Here is an 18,191-nt window from a genome sequence, read left to right on the forward strand (position 1 = left end):
GGGCGGTGTGTTGGGTGGGGGTGCATTGGGCGGCGGTGTGTTAGGTGGTGGCACGTTGAGAGGTGATGCGTTGGGAGGCGGTAGGTTCGGTGGCGGTGCATTGGGAGGCGGCGCTTTGGGTGGGGCTGCAATGGTGGCGGAAAAGAGAAGGTTAAGGGAGAAGAGAATGGCGGTGGGTGCCACCACTGCCTTCTTGGAACCCATATTTCGTTCGTTCTGGAAAAAGTGTTGATTGAAGTTGGAGAGCATTGCAACTTAATTTATAGCCCATGCATTTCTGTACAGATACAATAATTGTTTTTTGGGTATAGGGATACAATAAAACAATATATATCATATATCAACATTTACGTGCTTTTATTTAAGATTTTGATAATAAAGTTTTCGTCCCACATTGATTATATAGAAATTCTATTAAAATTAGCGAACAAAATTATTCACCCTATATTTATGTAATAGTTAATTTTAATATATATTTAATATAATTGTTGTTTAATATAAATAGAATGTAGAATTCAATTTTTATTTTGAAGAAAGAAAAAATAATAGCAAAAAAAGGATTTATTTATCTTATACTTTAAGACTAAGTTTGAAAAGAAGAATGAGTCTGAGAAATAAAAATAGAGAGACAAAAATTAAAAGACTAACAATAAATTAAGTTTGTATATATATTGTGTTTAGGATAAAATATATCAAATTAAATTATGTTTAATTATCTGTTTAAATATTATGATTAATTTAAGATAAATACAAAAATTAAGAGATAAATTTAAAATTTTAAAATTTAAATAAAAATATATATATTTTTTAAAAACATTATTAAAATTTCAGTTTTTAGTATCAAATTTTAGTCTCTTGCATCTTCATCTTTTAGAGATAGTGAAGTAATTGAAAATTTATATCTCCAAACTAAAATTTTAGTTACAATATCTGACTATTAAATATAATATTAAATTCTAATTTTTCAGTTTTAGTTTCTAAAAAAATAAAAATAAATATTATCAAAGGACACATCTTAAGGCTACAAGTTGAAAAAATTTAATTAAAAATATAAAAAAATTAAATTTTTAATGTATTTATTTTATATTTATTAAATAAAAAATTTAAAATCTTTTAGTAATGATAAATTTATCATATATTCTTATTAACCAAATTCTTATTTAAAATTTTAAATAGCAAATTAATTTATAGGCCGTGGGTTTCTGTTAGTATATAATACGTTGACGAATTTTATATATAATGTCTATTACTTGTTTAACTTATTTTTTATAAAAGAATTCAAATATTCAAAAATGATTTTTTTATATTTTAAATTAAATATGAATTCATTTTTACTTGTTTTAGTAAGTTACACACTATAATATAATTATCTAATACATTAACCTATATCAACATTTACGTACTTTTATTTATGAAAAATTTTAGAAATTAAATTTTTTTATTAATATTATTTAATATTTTTAATTATATTTTAATTTTATGTTATTAGTATTTAAAATTTAATGTTTATGACTTAGAATTTAATATTTAGAGTATAAGTGTTAATAAAAAGTGATAAATTTTTTTAGTCATATAATATTTTTCTTTAGTTATTTAAATATTTGAGTTTTTGGTATAATGTATCATAATTTAATATTTATTAAAATAAATTTCAATAAAAAAATATCTATACAAAGTTCGTACTTTAAGCCTCCAATAGAAAATATTTTTTCGTAAAAAATATATTAGAGATACAAAAATATTAATAAAAGGCTAATATTATATTTTTAACTTAGTGTAAAAAATAAATTAAAAGAATTAGTTAGTATTGGTTCATTCAAATATAAGATAAAAAAAAAATTAGACATCTATAATAATTATTGGCAGTATTTCTACTTAATGAAAGTTAAATTTTTGTGATAATTAATTTTAGAGTAATTATCCAAATCAATCCCCAAAATTTTAAAATCGGACATTTTAGTCTCCAAGAAAAATTAATACACAGATTAATTCCCAATGATTTACTCCGGCAGACAAATCAGTCTCCAGTTCATTTTTCGACAAAGTAATTATCCATATCAGTTCCCAAGAATTTAAAAAACGGACATTTTAGTTCCTAAAAAAAGTAATGTACAAATCAATCCCTAAGGTTTTTCTCCGTTAGACATAATAGCCCTCCATTAAAAAATAAAATAATTATTATTATTATTAATTGCATAATAATATTGTATTATTTTTTGTATTTTTTAGACAAAAATAATGATAAATTTATTCATTAGATTCTTATGTATGTATTTATATATATATATATATATGTCATTCAATAATAATAATAATAATATATGTTTAAAACCATTTGATGTTTTTGTATTTAATATAATTAAAAGATGTTTTATTTTAAAAAATATGTTTGTATTTCATAACGAAGGACTGCTATGTCTAACGGAGAGAAACTTTGGAGATTGATTTGTACATTAATCTTTTTTGAGGACTAAAATGTTCGTTTTTAAAATTCTTGGGGACTGATCTGAATAATTATTTTGCCAGAAAATGAATTGGAGACTAATTTGTCTGCTGAAATAAAATATTAGAAATTGATCTATGTATTAATTTTTCTTAAAAACTAAAATATCCAATTTTAAAATTCTTGGGACCGATTTGGATAATTATTCTTAATTTTATAACATCATGAGTGTACTGTAATATTTTTTATTTTAAGTATAATTAAATTATTCAGCCTTTATCTTTATTATTGAGTATAATAATAAACACTTCTAATAATGTGCTCTAATTTTCACATATTTTTCATCATACTAAAGGTAAGGTTCATTGCTTGTTATCCTCTCCAAATTTCAATCTCTCTCTCTCTCTCATGAAAAGATGAGTTAAAAATTAAATCATTTATGTATTTTTTCTATCAATTATTTAAGTTTTTGAGATTTCATGCTATCAAAATTTTGATGATAAAAATTTTTTGAATTTGATAAAATTTTTGTGTGAAATTTAAAAAAAAAAATTACTTGGCGACGGTTAACTTAATTATAAATATAATAATTTAATGGAGATCAGAGGCTTAAATTGGACTGTATATATAACCAATACTATTAAAATTTACTAGATAGTTGGATTTATCTTTATCAAAATGCACATATATAGATTCTGTAATTATATTTTATAAGACTTGAATTGGTTTAGAATTTGACATACATTCCCTTTAGAATTAGGGTAACCAAAGTGATACTTATTAAATAAATTTGCACTAATTAAGTTGGATATACTGAGTGTATATTTAATTAATTAGAAATTTTAGAATGATTCATTCATTATATATGTACTTAATTAATTAAACCAAATATAATCCTAAGCTAAGTTTTCTCAAAATGCTTTAAGATACATGTACTTTCTTATCGTTGATATATGTATATGATTTTATTTTTTATAATTGATATATGTATATGATAATGAGTTTGAATTAATTTTTTTTGTCAATATCAATCAAAATTTTTTAGTTTAAAATTCTAAATTTTAACTCTAAAATTTAAATTTTCCATAAAATGTGGATAAAAAATAATTTTCTAATAAAAAATTAGTTAATTAGTATTTACTAATTAAAAAATTATTTGCTATACTTATGCTATTCTATTAATTCTTAAAAAAGACCATTAATGCTTTCATTGACTTCGTGTAAGAAAATCAGAAAAGAGTGTCCCACCTATAGCTAGCATCACTCATGAGTAAGATAGAATTGATATTCAAACTTCAATATTTGAACTTTCAATTTCTCAAAATAATTGAGTTTATTATTGACTAATTAGAGTGTAATAAAAATAATTAGAATGTTTTATTTCAAATACAACCCCTAGCTTTAATTTAGATCCTCTTATTAGCAGGAATTACTTAATCCAATTTAGTCCCTATGTATAGAACTCTAAATATTCATATTTAAATACAACTCCTTTTTGTTGGTATTTATGTGATAATTAAGATATACACTCACAACGATATATTTATTATTAGACATTTTTTTAAAACTTATTGAAAGAAAAAAAAAATTGAAATGTTTGTAAAAAAGACTATTATTTACACCTCCTTGATTATATGGTTGAACAAAATTTGTTGTTTTATATCTTGTTTACATAAAAACAAAATAATTACTCGTATATCTTGTTTAGACTGTACCTTATGATATAAGTTTATTATTTGCATATTTTATTTACAGTAATATAGTATAAAAGAATATGAATAAGTTGAATCTCTCCTCACATATCTTATTTGCACTTGATTTATTATTATTTTTTTATCTTATTTCGTTTATAGTGTATGTAAACAAAATATATCTATAATTATTTCGTTTATATTATAAATAAAATAGGACATAGGACACAAAATAATAAATTATATTTAAATATTTTATTTATGTATTGTCAACTAAAATCTTAGGAAACCCAATAAAAAACCTAAAATCTAAGGAAAATTAGAAGAATTATTTTTTTATTCGAATACACAATTAGATTAGACTAAGATTTTATGAAAAGGGTAAGAATATTCCAACGAAAAATTTTCACTTCCCACCATACTCACATCTTAGATCACTTAGTTAAGAAAAAATACCTACTACCTTCACCGATTTTATTTTAATAATTCAGCGATAACATTAACAATAGTAATAAGTGTTTTACAGTATCTAGTATCTATCATAAAAGTAAACATACCTAACATTAATGAATTTTATTTCCAATGGTGTCAGGTACATATGGATAGAATACTTGAGTTTTAGATAGTTTGGTGGGCTAGTTAGGGTTTCAAGTTTGGTATATATTAGTAGATATCATACTTATCAGCCACTATTTTTGTTTATTTTCATTTTGTTTTATTATTTTTGAAAAATTAAATTTAAAATTTCCACTAACAAAATTGAAAGCTATTGATATAAACACGTTTACACAAATATTTAGTTATATCTTAATAAAAATAACTATTTTTTATATTAACATAAGAAAAATTTTAGTTAGTTGGCAACATAATTATACTCTTCTTTCATTGAACGCTTACAACTTTTGATAATATTTAAAGAATTATATTTATGAAAATTTAAGACATAATTATGTAATAAAAGTAAAAAATTTTGAAATTTATAAATTTAAATTGACTTTTTTATTTCTACTAAAATAAAAAAATTTTTAAAAACGATCTTTTTATGTGGTGCCGTCTCGCACTGTCGTTCACGGGTTCGACGCCTCCCGTAGTAGAAATTGTCGTTCGTCCTCTCCTTCCGCATTGTAATCTATCCTCCTATCTCTTCTGCGTGCAATCATATATTTGAACAACGATCGATCTTTTTCGGTCCATATAGTTGTTAAAAATAAGTAATATGATCACAATCCAATTAATTATGTGTCAAATAATTTGTTATTGTTATTATATTAAAAAATTAATATAATATGGTCTTTCATTAAATTTAAGAGATTTATCAGATAGTGATTATTAAATTTTATATAAATGGTACATATAGAGATATGACCATTGAACTGACTCATTCTAAAAATTTCTAATGGTTACGATTACCGCATATTTGTCAATAGGATATCTCAGATGAACATGGTACTAAAGTTCATTTGACCTGCGAATATCATAGTAATTAACTAACAATGTGTTTATTATACTTTGATTCTGGACACCTAATACTCTAAGGTACTAGTTGAATGGATATTTGGTATGATTTAAATATATACTTGTAGGATTAACGATTAGTCAATAAAGAATCTGTCAATACAAGAAGTCTCTGGTACGAGTTGTGAGGTGGATCAGGGACTTGCGAGTCGAGGTGGACGCCGGATTATCTGACTGGAACAATGGGGATGGGTACCTGCAAAGACACTCCAACTCAAGTCAAAATGGATCTAAGAGGTATAAGGTGTGAGGAATAAGTGAGTACCTGAGGGGGCCTCTGACTCCCTTTATATAACTAGTGGTAGTTATCTCATCTTATCTTATCTTGCTAAGATAAGGGAGGTATTTGAATTCAAATGTTGGTTAGAGATTCTAGGGCTAGTTTGAGCCGTCATCATCTTATATTTTTTTGCTAAGATAAGGGAGGTATTTTGAATTTGAATGGTGGGTTAGGATATTGGAAGTTATTGATCCGTCTTTGGGCCGTGAAGATAGCTCAATCTTGGAATTGTTGGGTTCGGTGACCATTCCGAAGAAGGACCCGGAGATCGGATCCGTAACAGTTGCCCCCGAAGCATGAGAGCATACTTGCTTGGTCTCAATGGTGAGTTGAAGGGGAGCTCGGTTCTCTGTAGTTTTGGGAGACTGTGAGGGGCATGAAAAGGACATGACGTCATCATGCGCCAATTGGCGGGATGTTGGTGAGTTTCGCTTTTCGTGAGCTGGAAAGTCATTAGCTTAGACCTTAACGCCACTTTTGTTGACAAGTTTGGTTTTCTATTATCGGTATGTCATGAGGGGCCTAGAAAGGGCGTGATGTCATTCTACGTCAATTGACGGAATGTTGGTGAGTTTCGCTTTTCGCGATTTGGAAGACCGTCATCTCATGCTTGTTTTGTGTGGTCTTTTTGAGCCGTTATTGTGAACTTATTTTAGACTTCTTAGTGGGCGGATTTTAATACTTTGCTTATTTAGCCTTTTTTTATATCCATTTTGTTATTTGGATATCCATTTTGTTAGTCTCAGGGTGATCGATCCTCTGGTAGAACTTTACTTATTTGAATATCCAGTTTATAATTTGGATATCCGTTTCGTTGGTCTTAGGGTGATCGATTCCCGTGTCATAGTTTTTTGTTATTTGGATGTCCGTTTTGTTATTTGGATATCCATTTTGTTGGCGTCGAGGTGATCGATCTCCGGGTCGCTATTTTTTGTTATTTGGATATCCGTTTTGTTATATGGATATCTGTTTCGTTGGCCTCAGAGTGATCAATTCTTGGGTAGCTGTTTACTTATTTGAATTTTTGTTTTATTATTTGGATATCCGTTTCGTTGATCTCGGGGTGATCGATCTCTGGGTCGCTGTTTTTTGTTATTTGGATATTTGTTTTATTATTTGAATATCCGTTTTGTTGGTCTCGGGGTGATCGATCTCTGGGTAGCCGTTTACTTATTTGAATCGATATAGATAAGAAAGAGTGCCCGATAAGAAAATATACAATTAAACAACTTAAGCAATTAATGAAAGTGAAAAGAGAAAAAAATAAAGGGTAAAGAGATAGTCTTAAATGAACTCGATCTTGTTGCTTTGGAAGGAAGTTTCTACGTATATTAGCGTCGTAAGTTGGTGGCATTTCAGGATCTCGGGAGCTCGGTCCCATCTAGTCTTTCGAGCCTGTAGGCTCCTTTTCTGATTACCGTCTTGATTGGGTAGGAACCCTCCCAGTCGGGTGTGAGCTTCCCTTCTTTGGGAATGGGGGAAACGATTTCGTTTCGTCATAAGACGGGGTCTCCTGATCCGAAGTCTTGTCGTACCGTCCTTAGATTGTACCTTAGGCTTATTCTTTGTTTTAGAGCTAGCTCCTGTAGGTGTGCTATGCTCCTGACCTCGTCTACAAAGTCTCGCTCTACTTCTTCGTCAATTTCTCCCACGGTTCTGCGTGGGCTGAGGTCTTGGCGTGCATCGAGGTCGGCGAGAAAGATGCCTGCCGCATCTCGGGATCTCTTATGGAGCGCCAAGCTGGTGTTGTCGCACTCTATTGTGACTTCTCGATTTCCGTATATCATTTTGATAGTGCCGTTATCGGCCTAGAACTTCATGATTAGAAACTTGGTGAAGATAACAGTGGATAGGTCGTTGATCATCTTTCTTCCGAGGATGAGGTTGTATGCAGTGGAGTCCTTGAGGACCACGAACTCGGAGAGGATGGTCTTCCTCTGGTTTCCGGTTCTGATGGCTAATGGTAACACTATGGAACCGTCTAGTTTGAGGAGGTTGTCTCCGAGTTCAGTCACCCTGTTACGGCGGGTTTGCAAATTTTTGTTTCAAAGGCTCAGTTTATCGAAGGCTCCTATAAAGAGGATGTTAGAATCAGCTCTGGTGTCGACCAGTATTCTTTTCATAAGTCCAGTTCTAGCTTTTTCCGAGATGAAGAATGGGGCATCTTCCACCGAGATGCCGTGTTGGTAGTCATCGAAAAAAATGTGATCGCTACTGGAACCGAGGAGATTGGTGCTTGGTTTCTTGCGGCTAGGACTTTGAGATCTTTTTTAGTGCTGATTTTGACTTTTTTGGTGCATCTTTTCCGGTGATGACGTTTACGATTATGGTAGGGTCAGTTTCCAGACTTTCTTGGGGTGCCTGCCGTATAGTCCTCGGGTTACGTCCTTTGTGTTCTGGTGATATTTCTCTTTCATTTCTCCTTGGTTCTCACATGATTTTGGTAGACTCGGAGAGTTTGCCATCTTGGATGGCTTGTTCAAGGACATCTTTTAGGTCGAAGCAATCTTAGATTTTATGCCCATATTTTTGGTAGTAGTCGCAGTACAGGCTCTTATCGCCAGTTCGTTCCCTCAGTTGTCATGCCTTTGGGAAGATGCCTTGTTCCACTATTTGGTGGTAGATCTCAATGATGGGAGCGGGTAGGAGGTGTAGTTCGGAAACTTTTCCACTCGGGGTCGTCGGTTGGTGTTTTTGGGTTTGGAGTGTTCTTTTTGGACTCTCTTGGTGGCGGGTTAGTATGAGGTACTGTATTGCCGAGTTGTCATTTATTGGCGACTACGACTTGACTCACCACTTTATCGTGTATGTATTCTCTTGCGACGCTTGGAATTTCGTGCATGGTCTATACTGGCTTGGTGGTAAGGTATTTCTAGAAGTCCTCATTCATGAGGCCTTTGGTCAGACAAAGACTGTGAGTCCGTCAACTGTCAAGCACTCATCGTTGAACCTATTGAGGTATTTTTTCGTTGATTTGTCTTATCTCTGGGTGATTCCAAGCAAGCTAATGGGGTTTTTAGCTTTAGTGATTTTGGTAGTGAATCGTGCCATGAATTTTCTGGAGATATCGTGGAAGCTGGCTATGGAGCCACTCAGGAGGGAATTGAACTGTTTGATTGCGGGGCCGGCTAAGGCTACCGGGAAGACCCTGCACCAGACCGCATCGACAGCTCCTTTTAGGTTAATCCTAGTCTCAAAGGCCGTTAGGAGTTCTTGGGGATCTTTGGTCCCGTTGTATTTCATGTCAATGGGCTTGTCAAAGGCCTTTGGAAGCTTGGCTCTTAGAATTCTTTCGGTGAAAGGGGTGGCTCCCATTATCACATGTATGTTCACTTCTTGCTCGCTTGGTTTTTCGGTGGTACCGTTGGTCATCTTCTTCACGTTGGTGTTCCGGGTCCCAGAAAATGCTGCAATCGTATCTCTTACTGTGTCGCTGTTCGGGTGACCTGTTGTTTCTGATTTTACGGTGAGATCGAGTTCTGGAAGTTGCATGGTTTCCGTGTTCTACATGATATCGTTCCTTGGTCGTAACCCAGCCTTCGAGGTCCTGCACCCGGAGGCACAGTTCTTAGATTATTTAGATTGCCTTTTCTCTCAAGCCGTCAGGGGCCCCGGTTCTAGGGGGTGGACGGTTGTCTTCTTTTGGTTGTTGTTGGGGGCGGGGTTGGTTGGCGATGTACAAAGCTTGTTATTTTCTCAGGAGTGGGAGGGATGGTCTCCTGATATTCGGGAGTTAGGCTTCGTGTGTGTGAGTTGTGGTGGTGGCTTGGAGATTGCTTCTCGGGGTTATCCGTCATGTCGCCACGACGTTGCAGTCTCCACAGATGGCACCAATATACAAGAAGTCTCTGGTATGGATTGTGAGGTGGATCAGGGACTTGCGAGTCGAGGTGGAGGCCAGATTATCTGACTGGAGCAATGGGGTGGGTATTTGCAAAGACACTCCAACGCTCAAGTCAGAATGGATCTAAGAGGTATAAGGTGTGAGAAATGAGCGAGTACCTGAGGGGGCCGCTGGGTCTCTTTATATAACTAGTGGTAGTTATCTTATCTTATCTGGCTAAGATAAGGGAGGTATTTGAATTCGAATGTTGGTTAGAGATTCTAGGACTAGTTTGAGCCGTCATCATCTTATCTTTTCTGGCTAAGATAAGGGAGGTATTTGAATTTGAATGTTGGGTTAGGATATTGGAAGTTATTGATCCATCTTTGGGCCATGAGGATGGCCCAATCTTGGGATTGTCGGGTTCAATGACCATTCTGAGGAAAGACCCGGAGATCAGGTCTGGAACAATTATAATGTCTGAAATGAATAAAATCTTGGCCAAAAGGATTGAATGAATGAAAAAATGAGTTTTTTATATCATTCACAGTTTATTATAATAATGGTAACAAGTAAAAATTTGACAAATTAACCATACTCTGAGGATTAACCAAGACCTGGAAAGATAGAAGGAATTATACTTTGAATTTCTCGGATTCTTGGTAAAAATATATTACTTTATACTATCGGGTCGTTAAGAAGTGATGCTAAATGTTAACCTTGATTAGTAAATTTAGTATGACTAATTTACTACCTACTTAGTATTAAACCTATGGGGTCACACATACTAAAGTTTTGTTGTGAGATTCGTCATACGAAATAGTTACATGCGGATAACCTTTTCCGATGATAAAGTCGTTGGTATATATTTGGCGGGAACACCAGGCAAATAGACGCCAATTGTAGCCTCGGAGTTACCATCGGATTATTTTAACGGTAGACACGATTAAAGGAACGCTGTGTTTTGGTTACCCGCACCATGTTACCCTAAGATAATTCGCTGATAAATCCGGCAGCTGCCACTGCCCTGCCCTGCCATCGCTGGAAAGGGCGCCGCAGCTGCGCAAAATGCCCCATTCTCTCTTCTTTATTTCCGCCGCTACTGCCCTGCCGCCGTTGGTTAGAGCGCCGATGCCACTGCTCGAACCATCCACTTCTCTCTTCTCTCTTTTAATTGCTTTGCATTCCAGATTTTCAGGTTTTCATTGAATCTATTTTTCATTCTGTTTAATTTCTGCTTAGTCAATCTTAATTTTATTTAGTTAGTTGATTTTTAGTAATTAGTTTAGGTAGATTAATTTCTATTTAGTTGATTTTAAGTGGTTTGGAATTTTGATTGAATCTATTTTTTACGCTGTTTAATTTCTGCTTAGTTAATCTTAATTTTATTTAGTCAGTTGAATTTTAGTAATTAATTTAGGTAGATTACTTTTCATTGTAGTTGATTTTAGGTGGTTAGGTTAGGATAATTTAGTTAGATTGATAGGTTCTGATATCTATTCAATGTGTTTGGAATTATTTTCTGGATTGTCGATTCTTGTTGCTAGGATTATTTGAATTGGTCTAAATTATTCACTATGTGTTTTACTATTTATTTTGCTGAGAAATTGTTGCTAAATTTATTTGAGCAATGCTTGACTGTTTTGATGATTCGCTGGTTGCTATTACTTTGTTAGGAAATTACTATTTTAATGCTTATTTTGCTGATTCATATTTTTGTTGGTATTGTTGGTTTATGCTGATTAATTGTAGTGTTTTGTCTTATATATTGGTAGTGATGTTTCATCACGTTATTTTATGCTTTTTTTATTTTGCATTTCAAATTCTTTTGGATTGTTAGAATGGTTTAAAAACTTAGAATGCTTTAAAAGTTAGAATATTTTAAAAAATTGTTAACAAAGTTAGAATACTTTGGTCAAAAAATAAAATAGAATAAAGTTAGAATGTTTTGAAAGTTTGAATACTTTGTAAAATTAGATTGCTTTGAGAAATTGTTAGAATGATCTGAAAGTTTAGTAAATGATTGAAGCTTCTTGGTGGATGGATAGATATTTGCGTTTAGATGGACCCCTTGAAGGGTGAAAAAATTCGAATTTTAGGTGAGATTCTGTCGAAATTTTTATAAGATTTTGAGTAAAATTGAAAAATTAAAATTATATATGTTTAGGGTTGGTGAAATTAATTGTGTTTCCATTAGTGTTAGTAATATATTCATTTTGCAGACATGATGACAGGTAGCAGAATTAGATCGAATAGGTCACGTGGTCGTGGCCGAGGGCAGAGTTCCACCGAATTTTCAAGGACTGCCCAGTTATCGCCCTCTAGCCCAACTACTCATTTGATCCCTATGACGTCACAGGCGGCTCCAGCGAACTAGCAGTTCATCATAGTTCTAAACCTGAACTGCATGCCTCCTACTACTACATCCCTACAAATAGATCCATCAGCAACAAACATCATAGTGGTTGATTCCTCCAGTGCCCCCCAAGAGGATGCTCCCACCACTGTCCGTAATCTGGATAAGGATTTGGTAGGATGGCAAACAAGCGTGAATACTCGTCTATTTTAAAACTTTCAATCCGCAATCTATTTTGAAATTGTTAAGATTATACGTGTTTGCTAATTTAAGTTTTTTTATCGATAAATTCACCCCAAACAATAATGCTTGCACGCAGAAAATTACGGAGATCATCAGGTCTATGTACGACAACGTGTGACTGACCTGTATCAAGGTCCCTTCTAAAGTCAGAGTACGTTGGTTCTAGAAGTGAACAGTATAATTTTAATTTATTCAATTAATTAACTGTATGTGAGCTGTATTTTATTTCGACTATAAAATTTATTCAATTAATTAACTATATGTGAGCTATATTTTATTTCGACTATATAATATTGAATCACTATGTACAGTTAAAATTTAATCACATCCTAAGTTTGTCTCTGCATTTTTGCAACATCTTTACTGATAGGTTTTGTCAAAATATCAACAATTTTTTCATGCATGATAAATGTGTATGTAGGCATCGGATTGGTGGATAGCATGCCCAATTTCTTTAACAATTCATCGCATAATTCTATTGATTCGGCATGACACTGTCATTGTTCAGCCAAACCAAGAAAATAATTGAAAGTGTGCAAGTCTTTCAAAGGAAATACATTATATTAAGATGTTTAATTAACAAATCAATTTCTGCACTACTATTGCCAGTAAGAATAATGTCATCTAGATAAGCTAAAAGATATAAAATAGCAGGGCGGAGTTACATGGAGAGAAAGAGGCAACGCTTCCCTAATTTTAATTTTTTACATGTAAATTATATGTAAATTTTAGTTTAGTCTCTTTTAAAATTTTATTTTAATTTTATTTTATTGTGTAAATATTTTTGGAACCTCTCTAATATTTCATCTAGCTCCACCCCTATAAAATAGAAGAGTTGGTATGTCTGGCAAATAGAAAGACATCAAAATGAATATTATTTTGAAACCAAACCTCTTTAATGTGGTAGTGATCGAAGTTTGAAACCAAGCTCTCGGTTCTTGCCTTAAACCATTTATCGTTTTATGCAATTTACATACCAAGCCAGCATTATAATCAATAAAACCCTCAGGTTGTTGCACCAAAAAGCTATAGCTCTATAGAGCTTATTTTTGAGAAAAGTAAAATTTGTAATACACTTTTTTTACGCTCAGAAATAATGATTTGGAGTGCAAACATTTACAAGATGACCCAAATCGCCCAAGAATATTAGAGCAAATAAATTCCGATATCATATATGAAAGAATAATAGAAAAAACAAGGCTAAGGAGTTTTGGAATGCATGAATATTATTGAAGCAAAAATATTATTTATATATTAAATTAGTCACTAGTGTTAATTTATTTTTAATGTTTATTTTATATTTTAATATATATTTTTTATTAATAACTAGTTTTATTTGGTGGCTAATTTAAGTTTATACCTAACCCTATCAGCTAAACTTACATACTGCCATACTAACTAACCAAACCTTGCCTAAAATAATAGAAGTTACTTATTTACTCTACTGCTATAACTAACAGCAGTAATACTAATAACAACCTCAAGCCAACCTTTACACACTACCGTCCCTTTAAAATAGTTGATGTATATTTAGTGTTACCCTTTTGTTAATGGAAAAAAATAAAATAAAATGCATGGCTGTTGTTATATGTCTAGGAATATAAACTTTGTAAATCAATTTTCAGAGAGAGAAAAATATAAGGGATTACAACTTATTATAGGGATAAAAAAAAAGAACACCGTCAAACACAACTCCATACACATTCAAAGCACGCGCGCACACACACATATATATATATAAAGCTGTATTATTTTATTATAATTCTTCATAAATCATAATTCATGTGGACGTTTATTGGTAATATGTAGTCTTATATGCAGAAGACAACACATCATGATATAATATTAATTAATTACTAGAATTAAGCTAAAACATATAGGAAAAGATAAAAATTCAGATGCAGTTAAATTCACGTGAAGTCGATGAGAACTGTTAAATGATTTGAGTAATTTAACTCAATTTTCATTTAACGACGGTCAACTATCAACTTCACGTAAAGTTGGCTGTACATGAATTTTCACCATAATATAAATACATATGCATACATTCAGCATGCACATTATTAATATTATATCCATGTTTTGCTCAATTTCTCATAATTAATTAATTAGTTTAGGCATTGGAATAATCCCTAGAGAGGGGCATTGCCGCAGACGCTGAGTGTGTTGTCTACAACGGCTGTACCGATAGTTACGTTGAGTGCAACTGGTTGAATGCGGATGCGAAGGCAAAGAGCTGCCTCAGTTTCGCCAATAGAGCGGACGAGGTTGCGGACGCCGTTGCAGCAGTCGTCGCTGATTGGGGAGGCCTCACCAAGCACTGTAGTGGTGTTCATCAATAGCTGGGTCACACAACCAACTAAATTGGTGGTGTCGATGGTACAAGTAGAGGGTGGTGGTGGAGGAGGAGTTGCCATGGGAGGCGGTGGTTCTTGTTGGGAGGTAACCATGGTGGAAAAGAGGAGGTTGAGGGAGAGGAGAAGAGCGGCGGTTGATGCCATAGCAGCCTTCTTGGAACCCATTAATTATATATTATTATTTGATTTCTACTCTGATCTCTTCTATGCTGGATTCCTCATTGCAACTCTATTTATAGCCCAACCATTTGTGCATGCATGTGTGCGCCCTTTCTTTCTTAATTAATCATGTATTTAAATTAAACCCTAACTCTAAGCTTTCAATTTTAAGTATAAGTATAGCAAACTAGTTATATTAACTAAATTTTTTATTGTAAAATTATTTTTTAACTTTTTTTTTTAATTTAAGATTTAGAATTTAAAATTAAGACCAAAATACATAATTAAAAAAATTGGTTAACATGGGTAAAAAATTAACTCTTTAATTAAATCTTTTTATATAATGAAATAAACATTTTAAATAATATATGTACTCTGATATTTTAAAATTATTAAACACTACTTATCATCTCTGAAATAGTTGAAAGTTGTTTTAATGGACTAAGTTTAAAAGAAAATGGACGAAACCAAATTTTAGTTAGTTAATATTAGCTAAATTTTTTTAGGGTTCATAATTTATAACCTAGAGTTAAGGGTTATTATTATGTAGAATTTAGAATTTAAAATAAATAAAATAATTTAAAAAATTTTAGTTTAATTATGCACATGGTATATCTAATAATGAAAATATTATTTATATTAAAGTTATTTATCAAAATATGTCATTATATATTTTGTGTTATATTTTGGCATATTTTATATTAGTGACTACTGATTTTAATATATATTACTTTGAACTATTATTTTATTTTCATAATATATGTTAGAATTTAAAATTTAATATACAAATATTTTTATTAACTGAATATTAATAAAAAAATAAATATTACTTGTCAAATAGCATTTCTAGTAATCTAATACACATATAGGTAAGATAGCATTCTAATAAACATATATGATAGAATTTACAAGTGCTATATGATCAAAACATATAGTACAAGAGGAGAGCTACTAGCAGAGCAAAAAGTTGTTTCTGCGTCTCATTTTTATCTTTTCACATTTTCTAAATTTCATTTTTATGCTGAATTATTTACTTGGAAATAAAAAATAATGTAAAAGATTTTATAAACAAAATTGTATATATAAGACTACATGAAATTCATTCATAAAAATATTAACCTCATTTTTATCCCGAATTGAACACATACTATATAATTAATAAGGTTGCACATGAATCGGATAATATCCGCATATTCGCAGTAGTTAACTGCATCCGATCCGAATTTTACGGATATTAACCAATTCGCAGAGCCATCGGATCGGATTAAATCCGATCCGCACTATGACAGGATCGGATTGCGGATTTGACAGTGATATCTGTGGATCCGATATGCAGATTCGCATATTTGCACGTCTCATATAAATAGCATAGTTTAAGAAAGTAAACCCTAATGTGATATGAATTTTAGTGTGTTGTTTTATAAATTTTATGATATCTTTGTTTTTAATTTTTTATGTTGTACTTTAATTTAGAATAATTAAACTTAGATCTTGTATGTGTTATTATTTTTCTTTTATTATTCAAGAGAATTTTTATTGATAATATTTTAAGAGTAAATAAATAGACAAACAGGTGAAAAAATAGATTTTTTTAGGGTTAAAAAACTTTAAAATATATATTTTTTTAAATTATCCGAATATACCTGATATCCGATCCGATCCGATCCACACTTGTGAATCGGATCAGATTGGATACAACTTAAAACATGCGAATATCTAATCCGATTCTATCTAATCCGTGTGCGGCCCTAATAATTAAGGTTCCTTGTTTATTATCCTATCATCACATCACAACTTTACAATTGACATACATGCCCATTAGATTTAGCTAGGATTGGATACTTGGATAAACTTGCGTTAAGTTGGATATAAGTGCATACATATGTACATAATTAATGGATCATGCACTTAAATCAAATCTAAGTCCTAATTAAGCTAATAAGTATTCTCCAAATACTTTATGATATTTGTACTTTATTGGTTTATGTATATATATGTTAGGCACAGTGTATAATTTTTTCCACTAAAATAAATCATTAATTAGTGCTTTCATTAACTTTATGCAAGAAAGGCATTCCCACCTATAGCCTCCCTTATGATTCATGAGTACATCTACAGCAGTAGAACTGAATATTCAAACTTAATTAACTAATTAATTAAATACCGACTCATTTATGTATTGTTAACTAAAATTTAAGAAAACCCCACCAAAAAACCTAAAATCTAAGTAAAAATTACCCTTTTTTAACCTCAAATACGATTAGACTAGACTAATAAGGTTTTACGAAAAAGGTAAGGATATCCCTATATGAAAAAATTTCTCTTTCCAACAAACTCAAATCCTAGATTTGTAGTTAAAGAAAAGAAAAAATAATAAGTACGAAAAACAATTTTTTAATTAATTATCATTACTCATTTTTTTATCATAAAAATATTTTTAATTTTCTTTTTTATTAGAGGGTTTATGGTTTAATTAAGTTATGATTTAAAATTTAAAATTCAAAATTTATAATTTAAAATTTAAGTAAACAAATAATTTAAAAAAAAATGAGTTGATATTGGCTAAAAAATTTGAACTTTACCCTATCAAAAAATTCGTAATTACCAACCACATGCATTATTGGTATTCTATTTTTCCAACAGCCAGAACATTGATAAATGTATGTCATTTGTGTCCGGTTGTTGATAATTTTTTATTGATTTTACCTATGGCTCATTGTCAGTAAAAGGATTTCTTGAATGATTTTATTTTTATTATTAGTGACATCGCATCATTGCCATTGGTAAATAATAAAAAAATTTATTTTTATTATTATTAACGCCAAAGTCGTTTGTAATAATTAAAAAGTAAATTTAATATTTAAATTTTATCCATTGCCTAGCCCTGCTAATAATATTGAATTTCATTTTCTTAAAATTTAAACCTACTATATTAAGATAACTCTGATATAACAAAAAAATTAATCAAAAATCATACTCAGAGTTCGAAGAGTTTATTTAACAAAGCGTTTAAGATAAAGAGATTATTAATATGTAAATAAATGAAAGAATTATAAAAATTAAAATACCATATTTAACATAGCAGCATATATATATGTAGTGGATCAGAGTTGTTAGTATGGAGAATGAATCATCTCAATTTTTTTAATTATTTGATAAAATATAATTTTTTATTGTATATTATTTTTTAAGTGAGATAAAAAAAAATACATATAAAAAATATTAAATAATTAAATATCATATTTTATTAAATAATTAAAAAAATTGAGTGAATTGATTCTCGTCGTATGCAACGACCCACTTGTGGATGAAGCGTCCTTGGCC

General features: G+C 31.1%; 1 protein-coding gene across 1 annotated transcript in view; it reads right to left on the minus strand.

Moving 5' to 3' along the window:
* Window positions 1–18,191, minus strand: part of LOC110279830 (proline-rich extensin-like protein EPR1) — a 44,883-nt gene that overhangs the window by 1,096 nt on the left and 25,596 nt on the right. Inside the window, exon 2 of the mRNA XM_021139967.2 lies at window positions 1–54. This exon is cut by the window's left edge and continues 402 nt beyond it. Coding sequence (XP_020995626.2) covers window positions 1–54 — 54 coding nt within the window. The remainder of the gene's footprint in view (window positions 55–18,191) is intronic.

This window comes from Arachis duranensis, chromosome 4 (assembly GCF_000817695.3).
Source record: "Arachis duranensis cultivar V14167 chromosome 4, aradu.V14167.gnm2.J7QH, whole genome shotgun sequence".
Classification (NCBI taxonomy): Eukaryota; Viridiplantae; Streptophyta; class Magnoliopsida; order Fabales; family Fabaceae; genus Arachis; species Arachis duranensis.